This window comes from Scylla paramamosain, chromosome 2 (assembly GCF_035594125.1).
Source record: "Scylla paramamosain isolate STU-SP2022 chromosome 2, ASM3559412v1, whole genome shotgun sequence".
NCBI lineage: Eukaryota > Metazoa > Arthropoda > Malacostraca > Decapoda > Portunidae > Scylla > Scylla paramamosain.
In genome coordinates this window covers 20,849,025-20,865,000 of record NC_087152.1, presented here as the reverse complement: position 1 = coordinate 20,865,000, position 15,976 = coordinate 20,849,025, and the positions used below count along the sequence as shown (strand labels likewise).

At 44.1% G+C, this 15,976-nt stretch overlaps 1 protein-coding gene across 2 annotated transcripts in view; it reads right to left on the bottom strand.

Moving 5' to 3' along the window:
• LOC135106639 (uncharacterized) overlaps window positions 1–15,976 on the bottom strand; it is a 168,453-nt gene that overhangs the window by 51,875 nt on the left and 100,602 nt on the right. Inside the window, exons 5-6 of one of the 2 annotated variants that reach the window (XR_010271396.1) lie at window positions 2,787–2,944; window positions 1,686–1,828 (exon numbers count right to left, since the gene is read on the bottom strand). Coding sequence is in view for 1 of the 2 variants with exons in the window: in XM_064015944.1 (XP_063872014.1) it covers window positions 2,864–2,944 (81 nt within the window). In the remaining variant the exon portion in view is untranslated. Of the gene's footprint in view, window positions 1–1,685; window positions 1,829–2,364; window positions 2,945–15,976 lie in introns of those variants that run through there. The other variant, XM_064015944.1, reaches the window with a different exon arrangement.

Below are 15,976 nucleotides of genomic sequence, written 5' to 3'. Positions count from 1 at the left end.
ATAACAGCATAAGCCGAGGGATTAGAGATTAGGAAAGGGTCAAGAATGTTGGGCGTATCTCCAAGACGGTCAGGAGTACGAGAAGGGTGTTGCACCAATTGCTTTAGGTCATGGAGGATAGCAAAGTTAAAGGCTAATTCACCAGGATGGTCAGTGAAGGGAAAGGAAAGACGAAGCTGGTGGCGAACATTGAAGTCTTCATGAATGGAAATCTGCGCAAAAGGGAATAGAGTCAAAATGTGCTCACTTTGGAAGTTAAGAGGTCAGAGAGTTTCTTATAGGCAGAGGAGTTAGATGAGAGGTATACAGCTTAGATAAACTTAGTTTGAGAGTGACTATAGTCGTAGCCAGATGGTGGAAAACTTGGAAGATTCAAGAGCGTGGGCACGAGAGCAGGTTAAGTCGTTGTGCACGTAGACACAACATCCAGTTTTGGATTGAAAATGAGGATAGAGAAAGTAGGAGGGAACAGAAAAGGGGCTACTGTCAGATGCCTCAGACACCTGTGTTTCAGTGAGGAAAAGGTGAGGTTTAGTAGAGAAGAGGTGGTGTTCTACAGATTGAAAATTGGATCTAAGACCGTGATTGTTACACGAAGTTAATGAAGCGAAAATTGAGGGTGGGGGGGATGTCAAGACACTTAAGATCGATACCAGAAGAGCGGTCTGATCTTGGGACATTTGTGGTCCCCTCCCCAGATGGGGACTCCGAGGCTGGTGTAGGAGTTGCCTTGATAATTTTGAGTTTTGAGTGAAGGGTGTGTGTGTGTAATTAGGTGCTTGCAGTTTCATGTAAAGGAAGAAAGTTGTCTTTAAAGGGCAGGTTGTGCCTGTCCTCTTGTGTTGTGAGTTCAGTGAGGTGACAGCTGGGTTTAATGATAAGTTCACAGCACTCCATGATTCAGTGCTTCAGACCTCACTGGTAGTAATTATCGTTTCGGCAGTTGGTGCGCGCTCGGTTTGGGTTCAGTTCTCATTCGGTTTGTACTCGGTAGAAATTCGCTATGCATTTAGTTTACTTTCGATATGCATTTGGTATGTAATTGGAAATGCTGTCAAAATTCCGAAATCCTGACCACATCCTCATCCACCTCCTTGAGGATGTCATAATTTGATAATCGCATCCGCACCCGCTATTTGGTATAAATGACATCCGATACATCTCTATTTCAAGTATGCTATGACACAGTATACAACTCGTAAGCTTCAAAACGAGGCTATATTGAGTTTCTTGTGGTTAATACCTAGTATGTAAATGATAAAGATGCTGTCAGTATTCAGAAATTTTCAGCATTCAAATGAGACTTAAGTGAGACTGAACACACCATTATTTGCAGAATCAAAAGGGCTATCGATTGATGTATATAACATACGACTCGAAGAGTTTCTTATCATAACAAATTAAACTTGAGAGTTTTCTGGAAAAAGGCCCTGCTAGATTATTTTGATGGGCATTCTGTGATGTGTGTATAATGTGTAGTGACGCTTTCCTAGTAGAAGTGATGAAACAATCCTGCTACCTCTCGAAGCTTCATAAAGATTAAAGAGGAAAAGCCAGTTGGTCAGACTGGATCTTGATAGGAATCATTTGCTGCGCCAGCATCTGTAGCATGTCTTCTCATCTGTCTTCCCTTCCTCTCTCTCTCTCTCTCTCTCTCTCTCTCTCTCTCTCTCTCTCTCTCTTACCTTAGTTGTGAGAGGAAATAGGTGAGAGGCCCACTTAAGAGGAGGCAGGCCAATAGGGCAATCCAGGTCTCTAAGAGGAATGGCCAAATGATAGCCTGCCACTTGGGCAGGGATGGGGATACCTTAATTAAGCAGCAAGTTACCTGTAAAGAAACAGGAGTAGGATGACTTTTTTTTTTTTTCATCTTTTCCAATTCGACCTGTTCTTCAGAGTTTTCCTGAGTTTTCTTTTGGCTATTTTAGGTTTTTGTCTTCTCGGTTTTTCCCCATTATTTTTCTTATAAATACTTCTTTTGATACTTCATCTATTTTTTTCTCATCTTTTTTAACTTTAAACAGATTTTCAATCGTAGATTTTCAATCGTGAGTGGTCTTGATGTTTTTTTTTTTTTTTATCTTTGCTTTTAACTTTTACATCCTCATTTAATAAGTTTTCCCTCCTCTCCTGTCCCTTCCTTTTCCAACTCCTTTATCTCCACATGTTCCATTACCCCCTTTTTTTTTTTCTTCGTTACTACTTTTCTTTCACACACCACTTTCTTTATCTTTCCTTTCCCACCCTTTCCCGCTCTCGCTTCCCTACTCTTCTACTTCCATTTTTTTTTTTCATTCGTGTTTATTTTCACCTTTTTCGTCCCTTTTATCTTACTCCATAACTGCTTTCTCACAGTTCTCTCTCTCTCTCTCTCTCTCTCTCTCTCTCTCTCTCTCTCTCTCTCTCTCTCTCTCTCTCTCTCTGCTCCCCAAGAATTCCCCACTTTCTTCATCAGTCTCCCTCTCTCCTCCCCCATCATTCACTTCGGAACTTTTCAATTGCAGGAGTGTTTAGTGCTCTTGAATTTAAAGATATTAATTCACAGCTTTGAAATTCATAATGGAAATGAAGCAATTTCCATGAATTTGCCAAAACACTACCGTATGGGAAGTAGTGATTTAGAAACATCCCAGCCCTTTAGGGGTTAAAAGAAGATTAGTCAAATTTACAGATAAGGGTGATAAGTAGAAACAAGTAGGTATATTTAATACAAGGACTGCCAAGTGTAGGCCTGATGGCTTCTTGCAGCTTCTGTTATTTCCTTGTGTTCAATCACTTAGACCCACGACATTATCTAATGGTGTGCTGAACTCCTGGTGTTCTCTCCTCCCCAGCAGATTAGTAACGAACAGGTTAGCAATGCTCAGGTGAGCTTCTCCTTTGCCCAGCATTCCAACCATCCCGGTCCACGTGTTGTTCTCCATCCTCGATCCCCACATCTCACCTGGAGACAAGGGAACACAAAAGAAGAATAATGAATATCATCTAACTGCAAATTATTGTTGGGATGAGGCTGTTTGTGATGACTGACATTATAGAAGTATAATCTAAAGTGAGAGATGTTGGACTGTAAAAATCAATCAAAAGTAACGTATTCCAGAGGAAACTTGAATAGAATGGATGAGTGGCCAGAAAAGTCGTAAATGGACTTCAGTCTCAGTAAAACTGCTTTCACATGAATCGACTTTTTGCCTTCCGTCGTTCGCGACATAACGCCGTGCATCCCATCGAACGCGCGGTTGAGTGTACGGTCTCAATATTTTTTCTTTTCTTTCTTTCTACGGTCGACAAGTCTGAAAGCGTCCATAGCGTGTCGTAATTTCACGCCGTCCATGGCGCTTCATCGTACCGGTATTGTGCCAAATCTCTCCCGGGTCCAAATTTCTCCCGGGAGACGCCACTGCGCATGCGCACCATACTGAGGTGACACCATCAAAACATCACCCAGGTATTTTATATACTCGTATATTTTACCTATTATCAACTAATTTTTGAGGTTTTATTGATAAATCATTATTGCTTCATTTTATATGGATATGTTAGGCTAGGAATGGAGCAATTAAACAAGAGTAGTGAGTGATAACAGATCACCAAAATCTTCCTGTGCAAGTGTCAAGTCCTACCACCACGTTATCTATTTTACCCATTATCAGCATCGTTATGGAGTTTTATTGACAAATGACTAATGTTTCACTGCCTGTTCAATATTTTAAGGTAGGAATACAGCAAGTAAACAAGACTAGTAAATGATAACAGCACCAAAATCCTCTCCCTTTGCATGTGTCAAGTCCTACAACCATGTTTTATGTTTAAAATACTCTACAGACAATGAAACATTAGTAATTTGTCAATAAAATTCCATACCGATGTTGACAATACGTAAAATACACAAAATTTAAAACATGGTGGTAGGGCTTGACATGCAAAGGGAGAAGATTTTGGTGCTTTGTTATCACTCACTACTTACTTTATTTTTAATTGCATGTTTACTTGCTCCATTCCTATCCTAACATATCCACATACAATAAAGCAATAGTAATTTGCCAGTAAAACCTCAAAAAGTAGTTGATAGCAAATAAAAATATATAAAATACCTGGGTGATGTTTTGATGCTGTCCCCTCAATATGGTGCACATGCGCAGTGGCGTCACCCGGGAGAAATTTAGCACGACACTGGCATCCAATGGGAGCTGTAATGACAACGATTTATGACCGTGGTCGTGACGTGTGAAAACCTCCATAGACATACATGGATATTTGAGAGCACGATGTAGCGTCGCGGACGGCGTGCGGCGAGTTCGATACGTGTGAAAGGAGCCTTAGACTGACAGAACTCTATGCTTTTGTCCTAGAGAACTGGCCTGTCTTGTTCCAGGCGAATCAACATTTCAACATCCAGATCGACGCCTTCCATCAATACTTCCGACAAGTACTGTGCACACGCCAATGGTAAGGAGCAAACTGCCTGGTAGATTCACTGATGACGAAAAATTGGCATGTCTGAACGCATGCAGAGTGCAATGTGTAGCTGGACACAAGTCACCGCTCCTAGCACTCCGTTTTCTGTTATATTTTCACCCTTCCGTTTTCACTCTCTCTACTGCACAGACTTTTGTCTTTCATCTCTTCTTTCCTCACTTTATACATATCTCTTACTTTACACATTCTGTGCACGCTCTTTGACACATGTGTTACACATCTTCTCAACACATCTTATTACTCCTTTCTTCACACAGACATACACACACACATACACTCTCTTTTTCTATAATTTTGTGTCTGTCGTTTATTATGTTAAGTAATTTCTGTATATATTGTTCATGTTTTTGCTAACAACCACTGAACCACCGATGCAGACACAGACAAAACCTCCTATATAAAAATAGCAATGTGGTCTGCCCACAGTCTTTTCTCTCTACAGTCTTTCCATTTCATTTCCATTAACCATTTAAGTTAAGTTAAATAAACAGAGAATACCCAGGCTAAGTTTCCTTTGCCAGAGCTACACTGCTATGACACTGGAAATCGTTACCCTTCAAGGACTAAACACTCATGGTGATAGCACACAGATCTCCCTCGTCAAGGCAGACCACCAGTTCTCCTCCCTGCTGAAGTCCTTCCCTATGCTGACGCAGCCGTACTCAGCCAGCAAGCCGGTCACACACCACGTCTCGCACCACATCGAGACCAAGGGACCTCCTACCCACGCCAAGGCCCGCCGCCTAGCTCCAGAGCGCGCCAGACAAGCCAAGGCAGAGTTCGAGTCCCTCATTCAGCAAGGCATCATACGGCCCAGCTCCAGCAACTGGTCTTCCGCTCTCCACATCGTGCCTAAGAAAAATGGCGAACTACGACTATGTGGAGACTACCGCGCTCTCAACTCGCGCACCGTCGAGGACAGGTACCCAGTGCCTAACATCCAGGAGTTCTCTTCTCAGCTCTCCGGATGCACCTAGTTTTCGAGGATCGACCTTGTGAAAGCTTTTCACCACATCCCCGTCCATCCAGCGGACATTCCGAAGACTGCTCTCATCACACCCTTCGGATTGTTCGAGTACGTCAAGATGCCCTTTGGTTTGAGGAATGCCGCTCAAACCTTCCAACGCTTCATTGACGAAGTCCTTCGAGGTCTCCCCTTCTGCTTCGCGTACATCGACGACCTCCTCATCGCCAGTCCTGACGCAGAGACGCACCAACAGCACCTCCAGCAAGTACTCACCCGTTTGCAAGACTACGGGGTGCAAGTCAACGTCGACAAGTCTGTGTTTGGGGTCCCCTCCATCACCTTCCTTGGCCACACTGTCTCCTTGGAAGGCATCACTCCACTGCAAGAAAAGTGCGAGTCCATCCAGAACTTCCCCAAGCCTACAACACAGCGCCAACTCAAGCAATTCCTGGGGATGCTGAACTACTACAACCGCTTCATCCCCAGCTGCTCACTACTTCTTCAGCCGCTCTACGCGATGATCAAGCCTTGCAAGAGAGGACAGTCCATCTCCTTAGTCTGGACTCCAGCCACTGAGGAAGCTTTCACAGCAGCAAAACAAGCTCTCAGCTCCGTCTCACCTCTCAGCTTCCCTGCCCCAGATGGCATCATCTCTATCGCCACAGACGCTTCTGACATCGGCATCGGAACAGTTCTACAGCAGTATGTCGACGGAGGTTGGAAACCGCTCTCTTTCTTCTCAAAGAAATTTAACAAGGCGGAATCCAAGTACAGTACTTACGACAGGGAACTTCTCGCCGTCTACAAGGCCATCAAGCGTTTCCGGTACTTCGTGGAAGGTCGCAACTTCCATGTATACACCGACCACAAGCCACTCACTTCGAAGTCCCTGCACATCAAGACCTCCTGTTCACCCCGACAACTGCGTCACATCGACTTCATCTCGCAGTTCACCACGGATTTGCGCTACGTCAAAGGTGAACACAACGCCCCAGCTGATGCTCTCTCGCGCAACATCTCTGCTGTGTCATCTTCTCCCATCGACTACACTGCCATCGCTGCTGACCAGGCCAACGATGAAGAGCTGCGGCAACTCCAAGACAACCCCGCACTACAGATGAAGAAGATACAACTCCCAGGAACCACAGTGCACGTTTACGCTGACACTTCCACCGATTCCTGTCGGCCCTACCTGCCGAAGACACACCGGTATCGTGTTTTTCGTCAGCTGCACGACCTCTCCCACCCTGGCATCCAAGCATCTCAGCAGATGATGACCTCACGCTTCATCTGGTCTGGCATCAACAAAGACGTCAGGCTGTGGACCCGCACATGTGTCAAGTGCCAAGCCTCCAAGGTGTGGCGACACACACGCTCTCCTGCGGCCACCTTCACTCCAGTCTCTTCACGGTTCGACCACGTGCATGTCGACCTCGTTGGACCACTACCCTACTCTGACGGTTAACGGTACCTTCTCACCTGCGTCGACCGCTTCACACGCTGGCCGGAAGCTGCACCTTTGGCTGACATCACAACGGACTCCGTCGCACGTGCCTTCATCACTACTTGGATCTCCAGGTTCGGTGTCCCTCTCAGCCTCACTTCTGACTGTGGCAGCCAGTTCGATTCCAGTATGTGGGACAAGGTGATGTCACTACTAGGCATCCAACGCTTCAGGACAGCCAGTTACCACCCGTAGGCAAACGGCACCGTTGAAAGATTCCACCGGCAGCTGAAGTCTTCCTTAGCTGCCTCTGCCACACGTGCAGACTGGTTCCAGGCACTTCCTCTCGTCCTCCTTGGCATACGGACATCACTAAAGGAAGACCTACACCACTCCTCCGCCGAGCTCGTTTATGGTACCAAGCTCAGGTTACCTGGCGAACTCCTAACTCCTGCACCTCGCTCTACTCCTTGCAGCGTTCAGGACTTTGCTGCCAACCTCTCTGACTTCATGCAGCGTCTGCAGCCTGTCCAGCCTCGCACGTCTCCCTCCAAGACTTTTGTCAGCCAGGATCTGGACACTTGCACGCACGTGTTCGTCAGGGTTGACGCCGTGAAGAAGCCCCTGCAGCAGCCCTACCAAGGCCCATTCAAAGTCCTGAGCAGGAGGAGAAAGACGGTCACTGTGGACAAGGATGGTAAGGCTGACACCATCTCCATCGACCGAGTCAAGCCTGCCTACCTCCTTCACAGTGACCCGGCCGTCATCAACACCATCGGCCAGAACGTCGCCACCAACACCACTCGGCACCAGAAGACGGTTACGTTCCTCCTCCCTCGTCACTAGGGGGGGGAATACTGTAGCGGGACACAAGTCACCGCTCCTAGCACTCCGTTTTCTGTTATATTTTCATCCTTTCGTTTTCACTCTCTCTACTGCACAGACTTTTGTCTTTCATCTCTTCTTTCCTCACTTTATACATATCTCTTACTTTACACATTCTGTGCACGCTCTTTGACACATGTGTTACACATCTTCTCAACACATCTTATTACTCCTTTCTTCACACAGACATACACACACACATACACTCTCTTTTTCTATAATTTTGTGTGTGTCGTTTGTTATGTTAAGTAATTTCTGTAAATATTGTTCATGTTTTTGCTGAATAAACAGAGAATACCCAGGCTAAGTTTCCTTTGCCAGAGCTACACTGCTATGACACTGGAAATTGTTACCCTTCAAGGACTAAACACTGATATGACCAAGAGTCATAGTTCGGAGCCTACACTTCTCGCTTGAGCAACTTCCGGGCGGCCAAGTAGCACCTCACCTTCGCTACAAATGTACGTACATACGGATGCGTAAAATTATGCCGCTTTATGTATAGGTAACCACTCCCCCATACCTTCCTTTTCCTTCCCCCTCCCTCATTTATCCTAGCTACATATTACAGGGAGAATAGGTGAGCGCACACGCTCCATTCACTACTCATTGCGCTTCACAGTACTACTTGATATTGATTTACATCTTTAGTACCCGTTCCATTTACTACCTATAGTGGAACTAGACTAACTTGGTAATTGGTTGGTAATTGGTAATTGTTGGTTGTACCTCTTGACGCTGTTGCCACCTCACTCAACCACAGAGTGACCTGACAATGGCCAAAAGAGCGCGGCCTGAGGTATTCATGTGTCAAGGACACTGGATGGCAACGCCGTACGGTCTATACGCGTTGCCAAGTGTACCGGAAGATATAGTGTCGTTGTTCCATCATCAAATCGAAAGACATTAAAAACATGCAGTCATATATATCAATAATTTTGAAATAATTAAGGCAAAGGAAGGTAGTATGAGCGAAAGAGAAGTGTTCAGATGCCTGTCGACTGTAAACGTGACAACCAGCACCCCGTATACCAAATTAGTGTGGTTCCACTATAGCTATTGTTTCTACATATTGTTACAACACAGGTTCAGCCCCTCTCACAGCTACCACTGACTTAGGTCACCTTCCCTAAGCTACCTCCTACGTAGCTTAGTGCAGGACACAAAGACACGAATACAGGTACCTACTGGTTGCCAGCAACCATCAAATCTATAAGGTCGCCACTCCGTTTAACTGCCCACTGAGAAAGGAATGTAACAAACATCAAACCAATTCCTTCTTGCAGGGAAAGAATCGCAAACCACGTGCTAGGGGACGACAGCTAAAACAAAGGATACACAAGTATGAGCATTCTGTGAGCTACCTCCCACTAGAGACAAAACCACCCACACTCACAGAACATTATATTCTCTTGCACATGAATAGTCTACCTGCAATCTGCTAGAGGCCTACAGGCAGCTACACACATGCAGAGTTATAAAAATCCTCTGGCTTCAGAGCTCCCAGGAGCAATATCTGAAAGCCAGTAGCATGTAACAGCACAAAAATACTAATGACACTAGTACACCACGCTCACGCTCTCAACACGACACAACCATTAGGATGCAGGGACAGAGAGGGTAAGACTCGTAGTCCACCACGAATAAAACTGGCACACACATTCAGTCAAGCCTGTGACAGGTGTTTATCCAACCTAGCAAAGACAGATGCCTACTGCCGTTGACACTCAGGGAATAACTACTAACGATGGCCCACTAACTTACCGCTCTCAACTCATGTGCCAGTGCTTCGTCACTCTAGCAAACTATTTGCGTCCTTCTCTTATGACAAGTGCCCGACTGAAGTGCTAGGTTGCATCTCTCAGGCCCACGCGCAGCCTCAGATGCATGGGGGTGAGTCACATGACAAAGAAAAAGGGAGGGAACGGGGAAGGAACAGGGTAGGGGAGGAGGCACAAGACACCTGCCGAAACGATAATTACTCCCAGTGAGGTCTAAAGCGCTGTTCAGGGGGTGCTGTGAACTTATCATTAAACCCAGCTGTGACCTCACTGAACGTTTCCCTTTGTGTGTCACAACACAAGGGGGCAGTCACAGCCTGCCCTTTAAAGACAACTCTCTTCCTCCACACAAAACCTAATAACACACACACCCTTCACTCAAAAATTTTAAAATCATCATGGCGACTCCTACACCATCCTCGGAGTCCTCATCTGGGGAGGGGACCATAAATGTCCCCAGGTCGGACTGCCTTTCTGTCGACGACCCTAAGTGTCTTGACACACCCCTCAACTTTTTCTTCATTAACTTCTGCAACATTCGCGGTCTAAGATCTAATTTTCAATCTGTAGAACACCACCTCTCCTCTTCTAAACCTCATCTTCTTTTCCTCACTGAGACTCAGGTGTCTGAGGCAACTGACAGTAGCCTCTTTTCTGTTCCCTCCTACTTTCTCTATCCTCATTTTTTATCCAAAGCTGGATGCTGCGTTTATGTGCGCAATGACTTAACCTGCTCTCGTGCCCACGCTCTTGAATATTTCGAGTTTTCCACCACCTGGCTACGACTACAGAGTCACTCTCAAACTAAATTTATCTGTGCTGTTTTACCTCCCATCTAACTCCTCTGACTATAAGAAATTCTTTGACTATTTAACTTCCAAAGTGGAGCACATTCTGGCCTTCTTCCCTTTAGCAGAGATCTCCATTCTTGGAGACTTCAATGTTCACCACCAGCTTTGGCTTTCCTCTCCCTTCACTGACCATCCTGGTGAACTAGCCTTCAACTTTGCTATCATCCACGACTTAGAGCAATTGGTGCAACACCCTACTCGTATTCCTGACCGTCTTGGAGATACGCCCAACATCCTTGACCTTTTCTTGACCTCTAATCCTTCAGCTTATGCTGTCACCCTTTCTTCTCCGTTGGGCTCCTCCGATCACAATCTCATATCTGTATCTTGTCCTATCGCTCCAATCCCTCCTCAGGATCCCCCTAAGCGAAGATGCCTCTGGCGTTTTGCCTCTGCTAGTTAGGAGGACCTGAGGAGGTATTTTGCTGATTTTCCTTGGAATGACTACTGCTTCCGTGTCAGAGACCCGTCTTTGTGTGCTGAGTGCATAACAGAGGTGATAGTGTCTGGCATGGAGGCGTTCATTCCTCACTCTTTTTCTCGTCCTAAACCTTCTAAAGCTTGGTTTAACCCAGCTTGTTCTCGTGCTATACATGATAGAGAGATGGCCCACATAAGGTACTTAAGCCTTCCATCACCAGAATCTCATGCACTTTATATTTCTGCCCAGAACCATGCCAAGTCTGTTCTCCAACTAGCCAAAAACTCCTTCATTAACAGAAAGTGTCAAAACCTTTCAAGATCGAACTCCCCTCGTGACTTCTGGCATCTAGCCAAAAATATCTCCAATAACTTTGCTTCTTCTTCTTTCCCTCCTTTATTTCAACCAGATGGCACCACTGCTATCAACTATTTCTAGGCTGAACTCTTCGCTCAACCTTTTGCTAAAAACTCCACCTTGGACGATTCTGGGTTTGTTCCTCCACTCTTCTCCACCCTCTGACTACTTCATGCCACCTATTAAAATTCTTCGCAATGATGTTTTCCATGCCTTCGCTGGCCTAAACCCTCGGAAGGGACGATTTCTATATTAGACCATTCCTATTTCAGGAGAATGGTTTACACCTCAACGGAGTTGGAACAGCACGGCTCGGCAGGCTGTTAAGTAACAAAATTTCCAGTTTCAGACCAAAAAACCGCCAGGAGGATCGCGCACTCTCATCACTTAGAAGACGCAGAGCAGTCTATTCGCAATATACTTTAGGTTTTCATGTGAACGCTCGTGGCTTACGTAACAAATTTTCAGACTTGAGGAAATAGCGTTTTCAGAAAACTACTATATAATCGGGGTAACAGAATCATGGTTAAATGTGGAAGTCGGGACTATTTGGCTGAATACAAACTTCACAGTTACACAATATTTGGAAAAAAAAGAAGAGTAAATAAAAACGGAGGCAGCATCTTATTCTACATCAAAACCAATCTCAACCCATTTATATTATCAAAACCCATTGTTGCAAATGTAGATTCTCAATTTATTTTATTAAAAATACTTATGGGACAAAACTATCAATAGCCCTTATGCACAGATTTTTCATTCGGCTGTAACACGTGGATTTTGTTTCTCGGCCTTGAAGACTGTGGCCATACATTTTTGCCGCCTTCGAGGTGCTCACCCTGACAGACTCACGTTCATTATATCAAGGCAACATGTATGAAAGCGCTGTCAGTCTTTAGGGTCTTGGCTCATACTTCTTGGGGAGCTGATAAACAGACCCTCCTTCTCTTGCACCGAACTCTTATCCTGTTGGGTTATGGCTGTGAAGTTTATTCTTCTGCTCTTGAGGCTCGATCGGCTTTGTGTGTTGGACTCGGTGCACCATGCCTAGCTTACAATCCTAGCTTACTGGTAGATGGTGGAATCCTTCCGCTGGACTTGTGTCAACAGTCTTTGAGGTGCTGCTATCGTGTTCAACGTCTTCGTGACTCTGTTTCTTGTGTGGTCATCTCCCGTGATTCACGTTCCCATTTAAATGTATCTCTCACGAATTTGCCTAAACTTCTGCTATGGTGGTATTAAATAAACCTTCCGTTTCTGTAGGTCCCTGTAGATATCCTAGAGTTGGTTACTGGCAATTTACAGACATTTCTGTATGTGGCCCTGATATTCCTAATAATAACTTTTTACCAGATTTTTAGCCTCGTGCATTATTCTTGGAACACTATTCCACACATTCCGGCTCCATCCTTGTAATTACGGACAGTTCAAAATCCGCAGGCGGACCCGGATTTGGTATTATTTTTCCTTCCTTCTTTGGAGGCAGTAGGCTCCCCAGTGTTGCTTCTGTTTTTAAAGCAGAGCTTTCTGCCATTATAATAGCTGTAAGAATTATTTTTACTCTTCCCGTCTCATCTTTTACAATTTTTAGCTACAGCCGCAGTGTTCTTTCCGCTGTTCACCATTTTAGCCCTTCTTCCTTTCACCCACTTGTTTTATCGATTCTCGAGTGGCTCTTCTTTTTACAGCGTAGAAGCTACCACATCGGATTTTGCTGGATCCCTGCAAAAAATAAGATTTAACCATTCGTAATTTGAGCAAATGGCACCTCCGAGGCTGCGACAATGCAACCGTCTGTCCGTCACCACATAGCTACACGCAGAACACACCCATACATTTTCAAATTCTCTGACAAAGTCTTAAAATGCCTATGTGTATAGAACATTTTCTACTCAGAATTACACATTCTTTCATCTCTTTCAGTATTTGCAGAAACTCGCGTTACACCCTGCATAGTAATCTGAACTGCAAACTTCACATCTCATCTCTTGCTAAAACAGCTTCTATGAAGTTAGGCCAGTTTTTCTCACCCTTCCAGCTGCTAACTCTGTAAAAGGGCATTATCCATCCATGTATGGAATATGCTTCACATGTCTGGGGTGATCCCAGTCATACCGCTCTTCTAGACAGGAAGTGGAATCAAAAGCTTTTTGTCTCATTAGCTCCTCTCCTCTAACTGACTATCTTCAGCCTCTTTCTCATCGCTGCAATGTTGCATCTCTTGCTATCTTCCACTGCTATTTTCATGCTAACTACTCCTCTGATCTTGTTAACTGCATGCCTCCCCTTCTCCCGCGGCCTCGCCGCACAAAACTTTCTTCTTTCTCTTACCCCCTATTCTTTCCACCTCTCTAATGCAAGAGTTAACCATTATTCTCAATCATTCATCCCTTTCTCTGGTAAACTCTGAAACTCCCAGCATACTTCTGTATTTCCACCTTCCTATGACTTGAACTCCTTTAAGATGTGGAGGTTTCAAGATATTTATCGTTCAATTTTTTACTACCGCTTTGGACCCTGTTTCGGGGACCGGCATCTCAGTGGGCTTTTTTCTTTTTTTTTTATCAATGGATTGACCGGTGTCTCTCCAACATAGAAAAAAAGAATACAAATAAAACTTTTTATAAACCCGCCATCAGTTTTCTACAATTTTCACCATTTTTTTCTTGTCTCAACAAGAGTAGACACATACCAATGAACGCAGAATAAAATTTCCTCTCTCTGCTTTGTTGATGGATCTGTTAATCTGGTCATATGCCCTTGGATTCATTCTATCTGGCCTCGGTTCTGCTGTGTTTCTCGGTTCTATCAGGACAATGACCACCTCTGAGGAACAACAGCTTTCTATTTGCCTTGTTATGCTATTAATGTGTTCAGTCACATCCCTGGGGTCCATTTCTCTGTTTATGTCATTACTCCTCAGGAATAAGATGGTCAGTTGGTGAGGCCACTTGATTTTCTCCTATCCTTATCAAAGATCCCAACCCTGGTCGCCACCACTCCCGCTAATTCTGACCACAGCTGAGTTATCAGTTTTTGGTGCCCCGAATGAAAGAGACAGGTTTTTTGTCGGTACGTAAGGTTCTAGAAGCAGAATAATAATGTGGGAATTTTTGTTTTGCCCTTAACACTCACCCAATTATCTCCCAGGTAACACACAGTCACAGAAAGCATCGCTAAATATAATTATAAGTAACTAATAACTTAGCTGTGGTATACGTGACTGGGAGTTAGGTGACGGCTGGGTGGTGAATCGGAGTCGCTGGGTTCCTGGCCAGCGGCTGATCATGTTTTCGTATCTAAGCCAGCTTCCTTGAGATTAACCAGTGGTTCCGAGCTTCTAAGTTCTTCTTAACTTACTGAATTTGACAGGTTGCAAGTGGTAAAGTGGCAGAAATATATCTTGAAAGAACTTGTTATGGTGGCAGGGCCACCATAACCATGACATTTGCTCTACTCGCCATAAGCTATACGCATTTCGTACACTTCTACCTTGCTTTTATTTAATTTAATAGCTAATATTAATTTGTACTAAAATAACTTTACAACTTATATACAAATCACAGCACAAATCAATAATGCATTGATAATATGCGTGATAAGGGTGGAGATTTCCACATCCTAGAGCCGGGCATTACCTGAATCTATATTCAGGTAATATGACCAACTGAGATTAAATGCCTCCACCTATTCCGAAACCTTTGAGACGCTACGCGGGAGAGCCTGGTCCTCATCTCAATATCTGTTCTTTCCCAAACCTAGGGCAACTCTCCGGGTCTGCTGACCTCAACAAGGTTGCTCGCGGTGGGTTCGGGAGAGCACTCCAGCGGAATTAGTTTATTGATAGTTCTAAGAGTCCTTTGTCCATTGATCATGATTTCGGCCATTCTGAAGATACCATTTTCATCAGGATACAATTTTTAATATCCTATCTAAAAGCCAATTGGAACGATTCTTCTTCGTTTTTTTTTTTTTTTTTTTTTACAGAAGGTAATGTCACCTTCCTTAAGGGAAGCTACATTTTTCATATGGTTTTTATATGGTAGCTCAGCATATTTTATTCTACCTCGACACCTTATGATTTGTTCATCATCTAAGTATAGCCCAAGATTTTTTATTAGTTTAATCTTAATTTTGGATCCTTCCCGTAGTGCCTTATGGATGTCTACTAAGAATGCATTTTTTTTGTTGTTTGATCCAAAATTTTAAAGCATGTGGTACTGCTTTACCTAATTTCTGAGTGATGAAGTGAAATACTCTTTTGGATACATTAACTAACTTATGGAAAGATGAGTATTTCTTAATATCGATGGTTGGCCTGAGGTTTAACTTCTACCAAGTTAGCTGCTATCTCTATATATGCCTTTTCGATGGGCCAATTTTGTGTCTGGGTTAACCAATTTGGCCTGTGAAACCATTCGGTTTCCCTTAATAGTTTGAATAATGCTATACCCCTAGTTAAGAGATCCGCCTGATTTTCTTCAGTAGGAATATGGTGGTACTCGAAGTCTCTTCGAGTCAACAGAATTTTTTTACACTATTTTTCACATATGGATTTTTTGTTTTCATTTATATTAATCCACTGAAGGAAGATTTCACTGTCGGTCCATATTACTACTTACCTAAAGAGTGGGTTTATCCGCTTGGTCCCAGGCTGATCTTTAGTGGTTGTTTCCACTAAATACTTAGCTAACCGAGTACCCATTTCCGTTGCCGTTAATTCTAATTGAGGCAAGGTTCTGGTCTTCATCGGTGCTACTCTTAATTTTGACATTATCAACTAATTATGAT